General features: G+C 40.9%; 1 protein-coding gene across 2 annotated transcripts in view; it reads right to left on the bottom strand.

Annotated features, from left to right (window-relative positions):
* MAP3K14 (mitogen-activated protein kinase kinase kinase 14) overlaps positions 1 to 14,914 on the bottom strand; it is a 93,844-nt gene that overhangs the window by 15,404 nt on the left and 63,526 nt on the right. For both annotated transcript variants that reach the window (XM_033919124.1, XM_033919125.1), the window contains exons 12-14: positions 12,284 to 12,544; positions 11,662 to 11,768; positions 1,500 to 1,635 (exon numbers count right to left, since the gene is read on the bottom strand). In XM_033919124.1, the coding sequence (XP_033775015.1) occupies positions 1,500 to 1,635; positions 11,662 to 11,768; positions 12,284 to 12,544 (504 nt within the window). The remainder of the gene's footprint in view (positions 1 to 1,499; positions 1,636 to 11,661; positions 11,769 to 12,283; positions 12,545 to 14,914) is intronic.

The raw sequence follows: 14,914 nt of genomic DNA, 5'->3' as shown, positions 1-14,914 counted from the left end.
ATGTCTCTTGTTCCCATTTATTAACCAATTTTAATTCCAAATTTTTAATTTCTTTTTCCAAATTTGCAAATTGCTTTCTTATCTGTTTCTTTTTATACGCAGAATATGATATAATTTGTCCTCTCATAGTTGCTTTGAAAGCATCCCATAATATTCCAATCGACATTTCCTCTAGGTCATTAAGTCTGAAATATTCATTCATTTTTATCTGAAATTCTGTGCAAAATTTAGAATCAGCAAGCAAAGTATTATCAAACCTCCATACAGGTTTGGAATTATCTTGATCTAATAAGTTAACTTCTATCCACACACCACCATGATCAGATATTACTATTGGTTCTATGTCAGCATCCAATGACACATCCAATATCCCAGAACCCGAGGAGAACATAAACGGAGACCATGATGAAAAGCTGATCCAACTAGAAGCAAAGAGGATGTTCTCAGACAGATAGACAGACTGAAGAGCGACAAATCACCAGATCCGGACAGTATCCACCCAAGGGTATTAAAGGAACTGAGAAACGAAATAGCGGAAACACTATGCCAAATTTGTAACCTATCCTTGAAAACTGGAGAGATCCCAGAGGACTGGAAAATAGCCAATGTTACGCCCATTTTTAAGAAGGGATCAAGGGGTGACCCGGGAAACTACAGGCCAGTGAGCTTGACCTCGGTTCCGGGAAAGATGATGGAAGCACTGGTCAAGGACACAATCTACGAATACATAGAAAACAATGGACAACTGAAGGCGAGCCAGCACGGCTTCTGCAAGTTAAGGTCATGCCTCACGAACTTACTGTATTTCTTTGAGGGAATAAACAGCCAGGTGGATAAAGGGGAATCCATAGACATCATTTACCTTGACTTTCAAAAGGCCTTCGACAAGGTACCTCACGAAAGACTGCTTAGGAAGCTGTGGAGCCATGGGGTGCAGGGGGATGTCCACCGATGGATCAAACACTTGCTGGCAGGCAGGAAAAAGGGGAACCAAGGAGTCCAAAACAAAATTCCAACAGTACTAAGAGGGGAGCTGAATTAGTCTTACCACCTGCTTTAACAGAGACTGAGGAAGACAGGATTGCTAGGGGGGAGGGGGGAGTCTATCCTGATATACAAGTTTGTTCCCAGTCTCCACCTGCTGTTAGTAGTGAGGTATATAACCCATTCGTAAGGACTATACCAGTCTACCAGGCGATAGATAAAATATAAAAAGAAATGAACAAATAAATATTTCTGTATCAGAGATGATTAAAATGATGGTAATCTACTCTAAACCATTGGGTAATATGCAGAATATGAGACTTTGTACTGTATTCAAGTACTGCTCAACAGCCTTTAAAAAAAAACAAAAAAAACAGTTGTAAAAGCAGCAAACTTTACACAGTTGGGCAAAAAAAAATATGGCAGGGTGCCCTGGCTACCCTTCTTCCCAGCACCCTTTCTGCTAACTCAGAACATAGAGATTAAGAAGGTGCTGAGCCAATGAATGCCCTTACCATTGAAGTAGCTTGGAGTGTCCGTGGCTTTGCTAAGACTCAACAAGCTGTTCCAGCTGGGGCTCTCACCCTCCTTTTGGCTGTTCCATGAGTGTATGCCTGAGCTCATTGTACTTGGAGAGGCTTTCAGAGAGTCCTAAAAGCAAAACAAGCTTGTTAATCACTTCCCCAATATAACAAGCAAGTAGGAGCCACATTACATTCTTCTCCACCATGCTAATCAATACACATTTCACAATATGTAGAAGATAGGCACACGAATTACAGCAATAAACTGAGAACCAGGGAAGCCAGAGTTGAAAATCTTACTTCTTTCACAGATGCTCCCAGTGTAAGCTGGGATAAAGCTGTTTCCCTCTATCGCTTCAGAGACTGTAAACTTGTTATAGGGGCCTACCTACTACAGCTGACAGTAACTGCCTTGAGCACAGAAAAATTGAAACCCATATCCAAGGAGAAAAAATATACAGTGAAAGTCACCAGTTCATGGCTTTCCCTACCATACTGTAAAATTCAGTTTAAAGATAAGAAACATTACTGCGAGTGAGAAAGCACAGTTACTTACTGTAACAGATATTATCCAGAGACAGCAGGCAGATATTCTCACATATGGGTGGTCATCCAAGGAGCCTGGTATGGATAGTGAAATGTCACTAAGTTTTTAAGAAACTTTGCGACTGCCCGCACCGTGCTTGCGTGACTGCCTTCCTGCCTGCTCACAGCAGTTCTGTTAGCAAGCTAAGAAGCCAACCAAGGGAGGTAGGAGGGTTATGAGAATATGACTGCTGTCTCTAGATAACACCTGTTATGGTAAGTAACTGTGCTTTATCCTAGGACAAGCAGGCAGCATATTCTCACATATGGGACTCCCTAGCTTACTACAGAGGGATGGAGGGAGAGTTGGCCTTTACAAAAATAAATTTTGTAAAGCTGCTTGGCCGAAGTGCCCATCTCGTCTGGAATATGATTCCAGAGAGTAGTGAAACGTGAATGTGTGCACTGAGGACCAAGTAGCTGCTTTGCAGATTTCATCAATGGGAGTGGAACGCAAGAATGCAACTGAAGCTGCCATAGCTCGGACTCTGTGTGTTGTTACATGCCCCCCCCCCCCAAGATGCTGCCCAGCCTGAGCATAGCGGAAGGAAATACAGGGCGCAAGCCATGTGGAAATAATTCTCTTGGTTACTGGGTGGCCCAATCAGTTGGGATCAAAGGAGATGAACAGTTGAGGAGATGTCCTGCGAGACTGAGTCCTTTGCAAGTAATAAGCTAATGCTCATTTGCAGTCCAAGGAATGAAGAGCTGCTTCTCCAGGGCGAGTATGAGGATTTGGAAAGAAAGCTGGAAGTACAATCGATTGATTCAAATGAAATTCCGTAACCACTTTTGGCAAGAATTTCGGATGGGTGCGGAAGACCACCTTGTCATGATGGAACACTGTAAAAGGTGGGTCCACTACTAATGCTTGAAGCTTATTCACTCAATATGCAGAAGTGATGGAGATTAAAAATACCACGTTCCAAGTGAGATATTTAAGATGAGCAAAAGGCATTGGTTCAAATAGAACATAAGCAATGCCTCTGCTGGGTCAGACCTGAGGTCCATCGTGCCCAACAGTCCGCTCACGCGGTGGCCCAAAAGGTTCAGGACCTGTGCAGTAATCTTTTATCTATACCCCTCTATCCCCTTTTCCAGCAGGAAATTGTCCAATCCTTTCTTAAACCCCAGTATCGTACTCTGTCCTATTACATCCTCTGGAAGCACATTCCAGGTGTCCACCACACGTTGGGTAAAGAAGAATTTCCTAGCATTCGTTTTGAAACTGTCCCCTTTCAACTTTTCCGAATGCCCTCTTGTTCTTTTATTTTTTGAAAGTTTGAAGAATCTGTCCCTCTCTACTCTCTCTATGCCCTTCATGATCTTGTAAGTCTCTATCATATCCCCTCTAAGTCTCCTCTTCTCCAGGGAAAAGAGACCCAGTTTCTCCAATCTCTCAGCGTATGAAAGGTTTTCCATCCCTTTTATCAGATGTGTCGCTCTCCTCTGAACCCTCTCGAGTAGCGCCATATCCTTCTTAAGGTATGGCGACCAGTACTGGATGCAGTACTCCAGATGCGGGCGCACCATCGCCCGATACAACGGCAGGATAACTTCTTTCGTTCTGGTTGTAATACCCTTCCTGATTATACCTAGCATTTTATTCGCTCTCTTAGCGGCCGCTGCGCACTGTGCCGTCGGCTTCATTGTCATGTCCACCATTACCCCCAAGTCCCTTTCTTGGGTACTCTCATTCAATAAGATCCTTCCCATCATGTAGTTGTGCCTTGGGTTTCTGCTTCCCACATGTAATACTTTACATTTCTCAACGTTGAAATTCATCTGCCATCTCATCGCCCATTCCTCTAGTTTGTTCAAGTCCCTTTGCAATTCTTCGCAGTCCTCTTTAGTCCAAGCTCCACTAAATAGTTTAGTGTCGTCCGCAAATTTTATTATCTCACTCTTCGTCCCTGCTTCTAGATCATTTATGAATATATTAAACAGCAGCGGCCTGAGCACCGAGCCCTGCGGAACACCACTCGTGACCCTCCTCCAGTCCAAGTAGTGGCCCTTCACTCCTACCCTCTGTTTCCTATCCGCCAACCAGTTTCTGATCCATCTATGTACATCTCATTCCACCCCATGGCTCTTCAGCTTCCAGAGTAGACGTTCATGAGGTACCTTGTCAAAGGCTTTTTGGAAATCTAGGTATATGATGTCTATGGGGTCTCCTCTGTCCATCCGTTTGTTAATTCCTTCGAAGAAGTGTAATAAGTTAGTTAGGCACGATCTACCCTTGCAGAAATCATATTAGCTGGTTATCAGAAGTTCGTTTCTTTCAAAATGTTCATTGATGTTTTCTTTTATCAGTGCTTCCGCCATTTTCCCTGAAACCGAGGTCAGACTCACCGATCTGTAGTTTCCCAGGTCACCTCTTGATCCCTTTTTAAAGATGGGCGTAACGTTGGCCATCTTCCAATCCTCCGGGATCACGCCTGTTTTCAGGGATAGGTTTCATTAATCTGGAGAGAATCACATTAAGATCCCAAACCACAGGACAGATAGTGTAGTTTTTCTCAAGTACCTAATTTCATTTTAGTTTGATACATTGTAAACCACCTAGGTCAGTAAAATGCAGGAGCGGTATATCAAATCTTAAATAAACAAACACTGGAGGCAATTTAAGAGGTTTGATGTTAAAAAGGCCTTTCATAAATCTGGAAACAAGAGGATGAACCGCAAGTGACTTATTGTTGACTTGAACATGAAAAGCACTGATAGCACTAAGGTGAACTCTGACTGAAGTGGTTTTAGGTGAACTCTGACTGAAGTGGTTTTAAGACCCGAGTTGGGTAAGTGTGGAAGGTATTCCAACACCGAACGTATGGAGAAGGATGACGAATCTTGATGACGAAGATCACACCACGCTGAAAACAGTGTCCACTTCTGTTGGTAGTACTGCTGTGTAGAAGGTTTTCTGGATGCTCATAAAATGAGCCTGACTGAATCAGAGATCAGCTTCTTCTGAAGTAAGACTGAGAGATACCAAGCTGTCAAGTGCAACGACTGCAGATTGGGATGTAAAAGAGACCCTTCACTCTGAGTTAGAAGAGATGGAAAGATCTGTAGGGTTATTGGATCTTTGACCTTGAAGTGAAGTAGAAGGGAGTACCATAGTTATCTGGACCACTGAGGGACTATGAGGATCATAGTAGCCGACTCTTGCTTGAGTTTGACCAGTGTTTTGAGAATAAGAGGAACTGGAGGGAAAGCATAAAGGAACTTGCTTGCCCAATCCAGGAGGAAGGCATCTGGCCTGGAACAAAACTGAGGCAGTTTGTGATTGCTGGGGGATGCAAATAGGTCTATCTGATGAGTTCCTCAAAGAGAAAATATCTGATGCAAGACTTTGGAGTGGAGCGTCCACTTGTGCGGTCAAAGAGATCTGCTGAGTTTGTTGGCAAGTGTATTTTGTGCTCCTTGAACATAGACAGCTTTGAGATATGTTTTGAGCAATTGCCCAGGTCCAAATTGTCTCGGCTTCTTGGCAGAGTCCGAGAACCCGTCCCTCCTTGCTTGTTTATGTAATACATTGTGACTTGATTGTCCGTGCGAACCAGGAGGATGTGATTGGATATATTGTGCTGAAAAGTCTTGAAAGCATTGAGAATCACTGAGTTCCAAGAGGTTTATGTGGAGACCGTCCAGGTGAACTCCGAAAGCATACATGGACGAATCTGTGGTCAGGACCTTCTGATGTTGAGGTGTTTGAAACAGTGACCCTTTAGAAAGATTTGAGGAATTCATCCACCACTGAAGAGATTGATGAAGTGATGATTGCATTACATTAGAGATTTCTATTCCACCAATGCCTTGCAGTTCAAGGTGGTTTAGAAAAAAATTACAAAAAAGGTATTACATGAAGAAGATATCTGGTAATTTTTAGAGAGAGTTTTGCTGCTTGTGTGGGTATGTTGCTCTGTGAGAATGTCTTGCCATCTGATGTTTGCAAAATAATATATCTTTAGTAAAAAAAAATATATAAGCATCACACAGAATAGTATATAGTGGAAATAAAAAATACTTTTAACAGAGGACAAAACCTGTTTCAGCGATTGTGAAAAAACATACGCAATGACAAATAGAGCTCCACTTCTCTGAGGAGAGTGAGAGTGAGAGAGAGAGATAGAGATATATATATATATACTGGTTTACAGATGTATGCAAGGCAGAAAGTGAAGAAGGAGAGAAAAACAGTCAATGGATAAGAAGGCACTGGAAACAATTAAAAGCAAAGAAAAATAAAGTCACCATACAACAAAGGTAGTGAAAATGATTTTATTTTCAATATAGTGATAGAAATGTGTTAGTTTTGAGAATTTATATCTGCTGTGTATATTGTGTGTATATGAAAAATGAATGGAAAAAAATTGCATTACAATTAGTAAAGGGGCGGGATCTGGGGAAGAGCTTGGGAGGTCTGTGGCTGGGGTACTCAGTTGATATTTGTTAAACTTCCCTGCTGGCACTCCCTATTGGCATTTCAGGGCCTGTCTGGAGAGCCTCTGCACGTGGATGTCGATGTGATGATGTCACACATATGTATGATGACATCACGGTGACGTCTGCGCACTTCCAGGTGCCTCGAGCCGTGGCCACCACCTTTAGTGTGTCCCGGCTCGAGAAACACTGGTCTAAGGTCTCCAAATACTCCGCACTGTGACCATTGTCAGCTTCAAATTTGACAGATAGGGTTTTGCCCAGCTGTCTAATGTATCTAGTAAAAGAAAGTCTCTCTGAAGGAGATTTTCCTCTAAGGCATTTTCTGTGGCAACTTTTCTGAAGGAATGCCAGAAGACTCAGGTGCAAATAAAGTAGGTGAACAGTCTGAGTCAGAACGTAAGTCTGAATAATATAGAAGGCTTGGAGACATTGTGTGTTGAGGAGAATGATGTCTACGAGAATATTTTTAACATCTTCGGTACTGATCTGATGAAGACGAGGAAGAGGACCAATACGCTGCAAGCATGAGATTGACTCGTCGAGGAGCAATGATATCTTGAAGTCGATCACCCTAAAGAAGAGTGTCGGTGCTTCGAAGTAGAGGATCGGTAAGCTTGACTTCAGTTCCAAGCAAGATGATGGAAGCACTGATAAAGGAGCACATAGAAAAAAATGGACAACTGAAAGCAAGCCAGCATGGCTTCTGCAAGGGAAGATCGTGCCAAACGAACTTACTGCACTTCTTTGAAGGGATAATCAGCCAGATAGACAAAGGGGAACCCATAGACATCATTTACCTCGACTTCCAAAAAGCCTTTGACAAGGTACCCCATGAGCGTTACTTAGGAAGTTGTGGAACCACGGGGTGGAAGAGGACGTATACAGATGGATTAAACATTGGTTGGCAGGCAGAAAGCAAAGGGTTGGAGTGAAGGGCCAATACTCGGACTGGCGAAGGGCCACGAGTGGTGTTCCGCAGGGGTCAGTGCTCGGACCGCTATTATTCAATGTATTTATAAACGACCTAGAAACAGGGACGAAGTGTGAAGTTATAAAATTTGCGGATGACACAAACTCTGCAGCAAGGTTAGAACCGCGGAAGAATGTGAAGACCTACAAAGGGACCTAAGCAAACTGGAAGAGTGGGCAAATAAATGGCAAATGCACTTTAATATAGAGAAATGCAAGGTCATGCATATGGGGAAAAAGAACTCGATGTTCAACTACAAAATGGGGGGATCAGTGCTAGGGAAAAGTAACCTTTTTTTTTAAATTTTTTATTTATAAATTTTCCATTCTTACAATATTTGAATCATACAATATATATTAATTATTACATATCCAAAATATTATCATTAATAATTCATAGTATTTAAAATGTAATATGATAAAGATTATACAATAACATATAAAATATAATTCCCACTCCCTTTTTATATAATATATTTCCATTAATTAATCAAATCCCACCCCATTCATATATAATTTTTATCATTGTGCTAAGAAACTAATCATTAGAATAATTTGTCAATGGTTGCCAAATTTTCTTGAAATTAAGAAGATTTCCCTGTTGTAACGCTATTATTTTTTCCATTTTATAAATATGACAGACAGAATTCCACCAGAATGTATAATTTAATTTGGTATAATCTTTCCAATTTTGAGTAATTTGTTGCATGGCGACTCCTGTTAGTATTAGTAATAGCTTATTATTATTTGCTGAAATCGGACTCTTAGTTCTCATTGCAGTACCAAATAATATGGTGTCATATGAGAGTCCTACATGATTCTCTAGTAACTTATTAATTTGGGGCCAAATTGAATTCCAAAATGCGTTTACATAGGGACAGAAAAAGATTAAATGATCTAACGTCCCTATTTCCAATTTACAATGCCAGCATCTATTAGATCTAGTACTATCTATTTTTTGCAGGCGCGTTGGGGTCCAGAATACTCTATGTAATAAGAATAACCATGTTTGATTCATAGATGCTGACCTTGTAGATCTTAATCTCCAGGACCAAAATCGTGGCCATTGAGATTCAGAAATTGTCTGACCAATCTCAATACTCCAAATATCCCTAAGACCTGTTTTCTTTTTTTTATTTAAAAATCCGTATATCAATTTGTACCATTTTGCGGCTTGGTGACCCAAAAAATCCGTCTGGAAACATAGAACCTGTAGACTATATTGATTATTTAGATTTTTCCATTCAGGGAACCCTACCTGAATGGCCTGCTTCAATTGCATCCATTTAAAATATTGTGTTTTATTTAATCCAAATTTATTTTGCAATTGTGAAAAACTAAGCAGTGATCCTTCTGATATGACATCATTCAGTGTTCTTATTCCTGCATTTATCCATTGTTTCCAGACGATTTTAAATCCGCCAATTCTGATCCTGGAGTTTATCCATATTGATTGATTTAGAGATTTAGCAATAGGTTCTGGTGATAGATTACTGATATATCTCAATGTTTTCCAAGTGTCAAATAAAATTCTGTGATCTTTGTATCTTTTAGGCATTGTTATAGTTATTAACTGTTCTGGATATAAAGGGAACAGGAGCCGCCATTCTAAATACAGCCAATCTGGTACATTTTCTAAAAGGTCTGGGAGGATCCAATACATACCCTGTCTTAAGATATAGGCTTGATGATACCTATAAAAATTTGGAAAATTTACCCCCCCTTCCACAATTGGTCTTTGTAATGATACTAATGCGATTCTTGGTCTTTTCCCACACCAAACAAATTTTGTAAGAACATTGTTAAGTTTTTTATAAAATGACCCCTGAAAAAATATTGGAATCATACTCATTTGGTAACAAACCACAGGCAATATCATCATTTTAATTGTTTGAATTCTTCCCCACCAAGAAAGATGTAATGGATTCCATTGCTCACACATTTCTGTTATTTTTTTCAATAAAAGTTTTTCATTCTCTTTGACTGTGTCTTCAATTGTATTTTTGATCATAATTCCTAAGTATTTTATACCATCATCTTTCCAAATAAATGAATATGGTTCAAATAACCTTGAAAAAGACTTGGGTGTGCTGGTGGATACAACAATGAAATCAACGGCACAATTTGCAGCAGCCTCAAAGAACGCAAACAGAATGTTGGGTATTATTAAGAAGGGTATTACAACCAGGACGAAGGAAGTCATCATGCCGCTGTATCGTGCGATGGTGCGCCCGCATCTGGAGTACTGTGTCCAGTATTGGTCACCGTACCTCAAAGAAGGACATGGCAATACCTGAAAGGGTCCAGAGAAGAGTGACGAAAATGATAAAAGGTATGGAAAACCTTTCATACGTAGAAAGTTAGAAAGGCTGGGCTCTTCTCTCTGGATAAACAGACTCAGAGGAGACATGATAGAGACTTTCAAGATCATGAAAGGCATAGAGAAGGTAGAAAGGGACAGATTCTTCAATTATTGGGAACCACAAGTACAAGGGGGCACTCTGAGAAACTGAAAGAGGACAGATTTAGAACCAATGCTAGGAAGTTCTTTTTCACTCAAGAGGGTGGTGGACACCTGGAATGCACTTCTGGAGGTTGTGATAGGACAGAGTACACTGCGGGGTTTTAAAGAAGGATTGGATAAATTCCTGAAGGATAGGGGGATTGAGGGATACAGATAGAGGTGGAGATAGGTTATAGAAAGAGTAAGGGGGATTAAAGGGTTTAGACAAGGATCACCTTACAGGTCATTGACCTGATGGGCCGCCGCGGGTGAGGACTGCTGGGCGCAATGGACCTCTGGTCTGACCCAGCAGAGGCAACTTCTTGTTCTTATGTTCTTAAGAGGAGCGTCGGTGAGATGAGCGAGAATTGATGTCTTGAACGTTGTCTAGAAGGGGAACGATAGTATCTCACAGGAGATCCCTGAGGAGTTCAATGCTCCAATTGATAGCTGACAGCGGTACCTTAAGACCTTGTATCACTATGTTCAAGCTGGGCCAGTACCGAGGGAGTCGATGCTAGCACCGGCATGCAGTGCAATTTGAATATAATACCGAACTCTCTCTGGAAGAGCTCATCGAGTTTCTTCCTGAAAGAAGGCATCGGTACTGATGGCTCAACATCTGGTACCATCAGTGCAGCAGGTTGTCTCGAAGTAGGTGACCTCGATGAAGATGCACACTGTGTAGCAGAGACAACCTATGAAGCTGGAGAGCGGTGGCATCATTATTTGGTCTGCATCAAGGAACTCGATGCTGTAGAGCCCTGCGATACTTGTTTGGAAGCGGGTGGCTTCTTAGCTGGCTTCCCCGATGATGGAATTTCTTGTGATGTTGCAGTCTTCAATGTCGACACCTGTGACAGGCTTTAAGAGAGCGGGACTTTAAAGTTGAACAGCGATAAGTTTCAATTCTGTGTTCAGGGCCTAGACATTGTAGACACCATTTATGAGGGTCTGCAGCAAAAATAGACTGCTGACACGTGCCACACTTTTTAAAACCTGTCAACAATCTTGACAGATGGAAAAATTACTTCAGCGACATAGAACTCAATTATCACTGAAATGTACGAGGGAAAAATAGATAAAAATACGTGAAAGCAGGAAGGCAAACTTAGGCTGAATGGAGTCCAGCCAAACAGTATTTCTTCACTCTGCAGAAAATGAAGAACTGAGTGCTGCAAGCCTCAGTGGGCGGGAAAGCAGTCACGCACGCGTGGTGCGGGCAGCCGCAAAGTTTCTTAAAACTTACAATGACAGTTTACTTTTCACACTGTCTGTACCGGGCTCCATGGATGACATCACCCATATGTGAAAATATGCTGCCTACTTGTCCTAGGATAAATAACTTTTCACCAAGACACAAATACCAGAAACGCAAAACCTTAAAAAAAAAGAAGAAAGAAAATGTGGGCATGGACACGCCCAGCTGCATTTACAACTTTGGTAAACCGAATCCTCTGGTAATGGGATCTGCAGACCAGAATGCTGAATCAGCTTAGCAAACAGGAAACCAAACAAGATATTTAAAATGGAGGGATTCTCTAAAAGGAAGAGCACCAGGGTAGACATGCCCAGAGAATGAAAGCCCATCCCTTGCCCCAGCAAATGAAAACCATATGCCAATCAAATAGAGGTGCACTGGAGTCTTACCTTCTCACTTGAGTCAGACATAAATGCACTATCAATTGAGAGCACTTGCTCCAGAGACAAAGGTGGCTGAGCCAGGTTGTTCAGAAAGAGTTCTCGTTGAAACAGCTCTATTAGACAAAAAAACCAGAATCGGTTCTTTTCTACTTAAACTTGAGTTTTATCTAAATTTCCTGAGTCTTCTCTAGAAGAAATTGCCATTTTAGGGACCCCATTTCTAATATGTAAACTAATTAACATATATTAAGATATGTTAATGTAATTTAATGCATGTTAAATCAATTGCCCCCATTAAAAATAAGATGATTTCTTTTCCTAACTATGCTGTTAACTCAAATTAAAACTCATTAATGCATTTTTATTCATTAACCACCCCCCTTTTATCAAGCCGTCTGCCAAGCAGTGCGAGCTAAATGCCAAGCTGCCCATAGGAATAGAATGGGGAGGGGGTAAGTTATTAAATGAGGCCTCAAGTCTCAAAGCAGCCACTCGTACACAAGAGCAGAATCTGTTTTGACTGTTCACCCATTTAACTCATTTAAAAACAAAAATGGATTTAGTTTAAAAAAAACAACACCGCTCTATATACAACCCAGGGATGTACCATGAAGATGTTTGGACTTACCTAGCTCCAGTTGCTGAAGTTCTTGCTCTGTGTTCCAGTCTTTCTTTGGGACCTCCTCAGAGAGTACAGATTCTTTCTGAATGCTGTTGATTTCTCGTGAAGATTTTTTTAGATGGAGAAAATGGGGATGTTCTGACACAGGTTCTGTAATGTAGTTTGCTGACATTCCAGTAGAGGACAGTATATTCTGGTTGGGTTCACTACCAGGAAATGAATGACTGGATGCTCTGTTTTTTTCTTGCCCAAACCTTTTCAAACTCACTAAATAGAAAAATAGAAATAATTGAAGAAAGTTAGTAGTTGAAGGATGGGATTTTTGGAAGTAATTGCAGTAGGCAAAAGCTGTCTAGAAAGTGTACACAACATGGGAAGGTTAGGTTCTTATCTCGATAATCTTCTTCTTGGTAGCAAGGCATACAACTCCTGACAACTGAGGTAGTCCTTTATTTGGCATTGTTGCTCAGAAGCAACATGTGTTGTCTATGGCTCTTATGGGAGATCTGCATCTCCAAATGCCTGTTACTTGGCACTGTTGCTCTCGTTCAACATAAAATTGCATAAAGCAGCAGTTTCACCATCTGCCAATTAAAGGGTTAATTTCACCTAAATGCGAGATGTGCACAATGAATTGTATACTGTTTCTTCAGCTCCACCTCCTTCCTCAGTGGGCTGTACTGTCTCTCTTCAGTTTGTATCAAAAGCAGTCAATAGCCACTAGAATAGGAAACATGGATAAGGGGGAACTATCTTGGTGCATTTATGGAATTTGTATACTCTCAATTGCATTTGTAATGATAATATGGCATTGTACTCATCACAAGACTGGCATGAGATGATATCAAGTTCTGGATAGATATACTCATCCTAGACATTACGTAGACAAATAATTATACTGACAGGACGGGGTGTCAGGACTCGTATGCCATGCTACCAGAAAGAAGATTATCAAGGTAAGAGACTAATCTTCCCTTCTGGTGCATATGGCATACGAGTCCTGATGATTGGAACGTATAAAAGCAGTCTTTTGAATCTAGGGTGGGACAGATGAACCTGCCTTAACACTGAGGACCCAAACATGGCATTCTTTTGCGCTACTACATCCACAATATAAAATTTTGTAAAGGTATGAAGTGTGGACCACGCAGCCGTTCTGCAAATCTCTTCATGGGGGATCGCCCAGGCCTCCACTCATGAAGCAGCTACACTTCTCGTGGAATGTGCTCTCAAAGATATTGATGGCTGTTTACCAGTCAATGTATGTTGACGAAATCACCATGTGAACTTAGATGATGGCTTGCCCAGTCTGGTCTTATTAGTTAGGACAAAAAGATGGATCGGAGAGCCGAAAATCATTAGTCACTTCGAGATAACGGAGAACCCTCCTCACATCCAGTAACTTCAACACTTTGTCCTGTTTATTCAAACCAGTGGGCTGATATGTGGGCAGTCAGACCTCTTGATTGATGTGAAAATCCAAAACTACCTTCAGCAAAAAGGGAGGAACCATGAGCAGAGTCCCCAGCTTCCATAACCTTGAGGCATGGCTCTCTGATGAAAGTGCCTGCAACTCCGAGACTCATCTTGCTGAAGTGAAAGCTACTAGAAAGACTGTCTTAACTGTAAGATCCTGCAGACGCATCTTGCAAAGGCTCATACAGTACTAAGACCCTGTAAAACAATGTTAAGGTTCCATGACGAACAGGTTGTCTTACCGGAGGATGTAACCTGAGCACCCTCTTCATGAATCTGGCTATATCTGAAGAATAATAATAATAATTTTATTCTTATATACCGCCAAAGCCATAATAGTTCGAGGTGGTTTACAACAAGAGGTGCTGGACAATCAGAGAAATAGTCACAATATAGAGTCTTCAGATACATGCATACAGAATAGAAGAAGTAAAAACTATAGAATTTTTAGATTACAAATCGATTGAACAATTTCATTTTTACCAATTTTCTAAAACTAAACTAGGATGAGGAATGCATGATAATGTTCCATTTACCTGCCTGGAAAGCGAGAGTTCTGTCCATGAATCTTTTATAACAGCAGGTCTTTATTGTTGGATAGGTGAACATATGAATTCTAATAGAGCTATCCAAATTAAGTTGAGAAACCAAGTACATAGGGGCCAGACCAAATATTGATTTAAAGCAAAGACAGAAAAATTTTAACAAAACTCTTGCTTCCAGGGGCAGCCAGTGAAGTTTTTGATTATAGGGACTTATGTGTTCCCATTTTTTTAAACCAAAAATCAGTCGAACTGCCGAATTTTGAATAACTCTGAGTCTTTGAAGGTTTTTTTTGAAGGTTCCCAAATAAATGATGTTACAATAGTCAAGCATGCTTAAAATGGAAGATTGAACCAGTAAGTGGAACGATACTGCATCAAAATATTTTCTGATGGTTCTGAGTTTCTATAATTATATAAGCATTTTCTAACCAATAAATCCGTGTGTACATCTAAAATTAGATGACGGTCCAAAGTCACTCCCAGAATTTTTATGACCATTCAGAGAAATCGCAGACAGACTGAATTCCTTCTTTGCGTCTGTCTTTACAAAGGAGAACACCGCAACAATACCTGAAACAGTGAAAGTGTTCAAGGGAGTCGTAGAGGACAGCCTCAC

This window comes from Geotrypetes seraphini, chromosome 13, assembly GCF_902459505.1.
Source record: "Geotrypetes seraphini chromosome 13, aGeoSer1.1, whole genome shotgun sequence".
NCBI classification, from domain to species: Eukaryota; Metazoa; Chordata; class Amphibia; order Gymnophiona; family Dermophiidae; genus Geotrypetes; species Geotrypetes seraphini.
The sequence above is the reverse complement of the archived record's forward strand: the minus strand, read 5'-3'. Positions and strand labels throughout refer to the sequence as shown.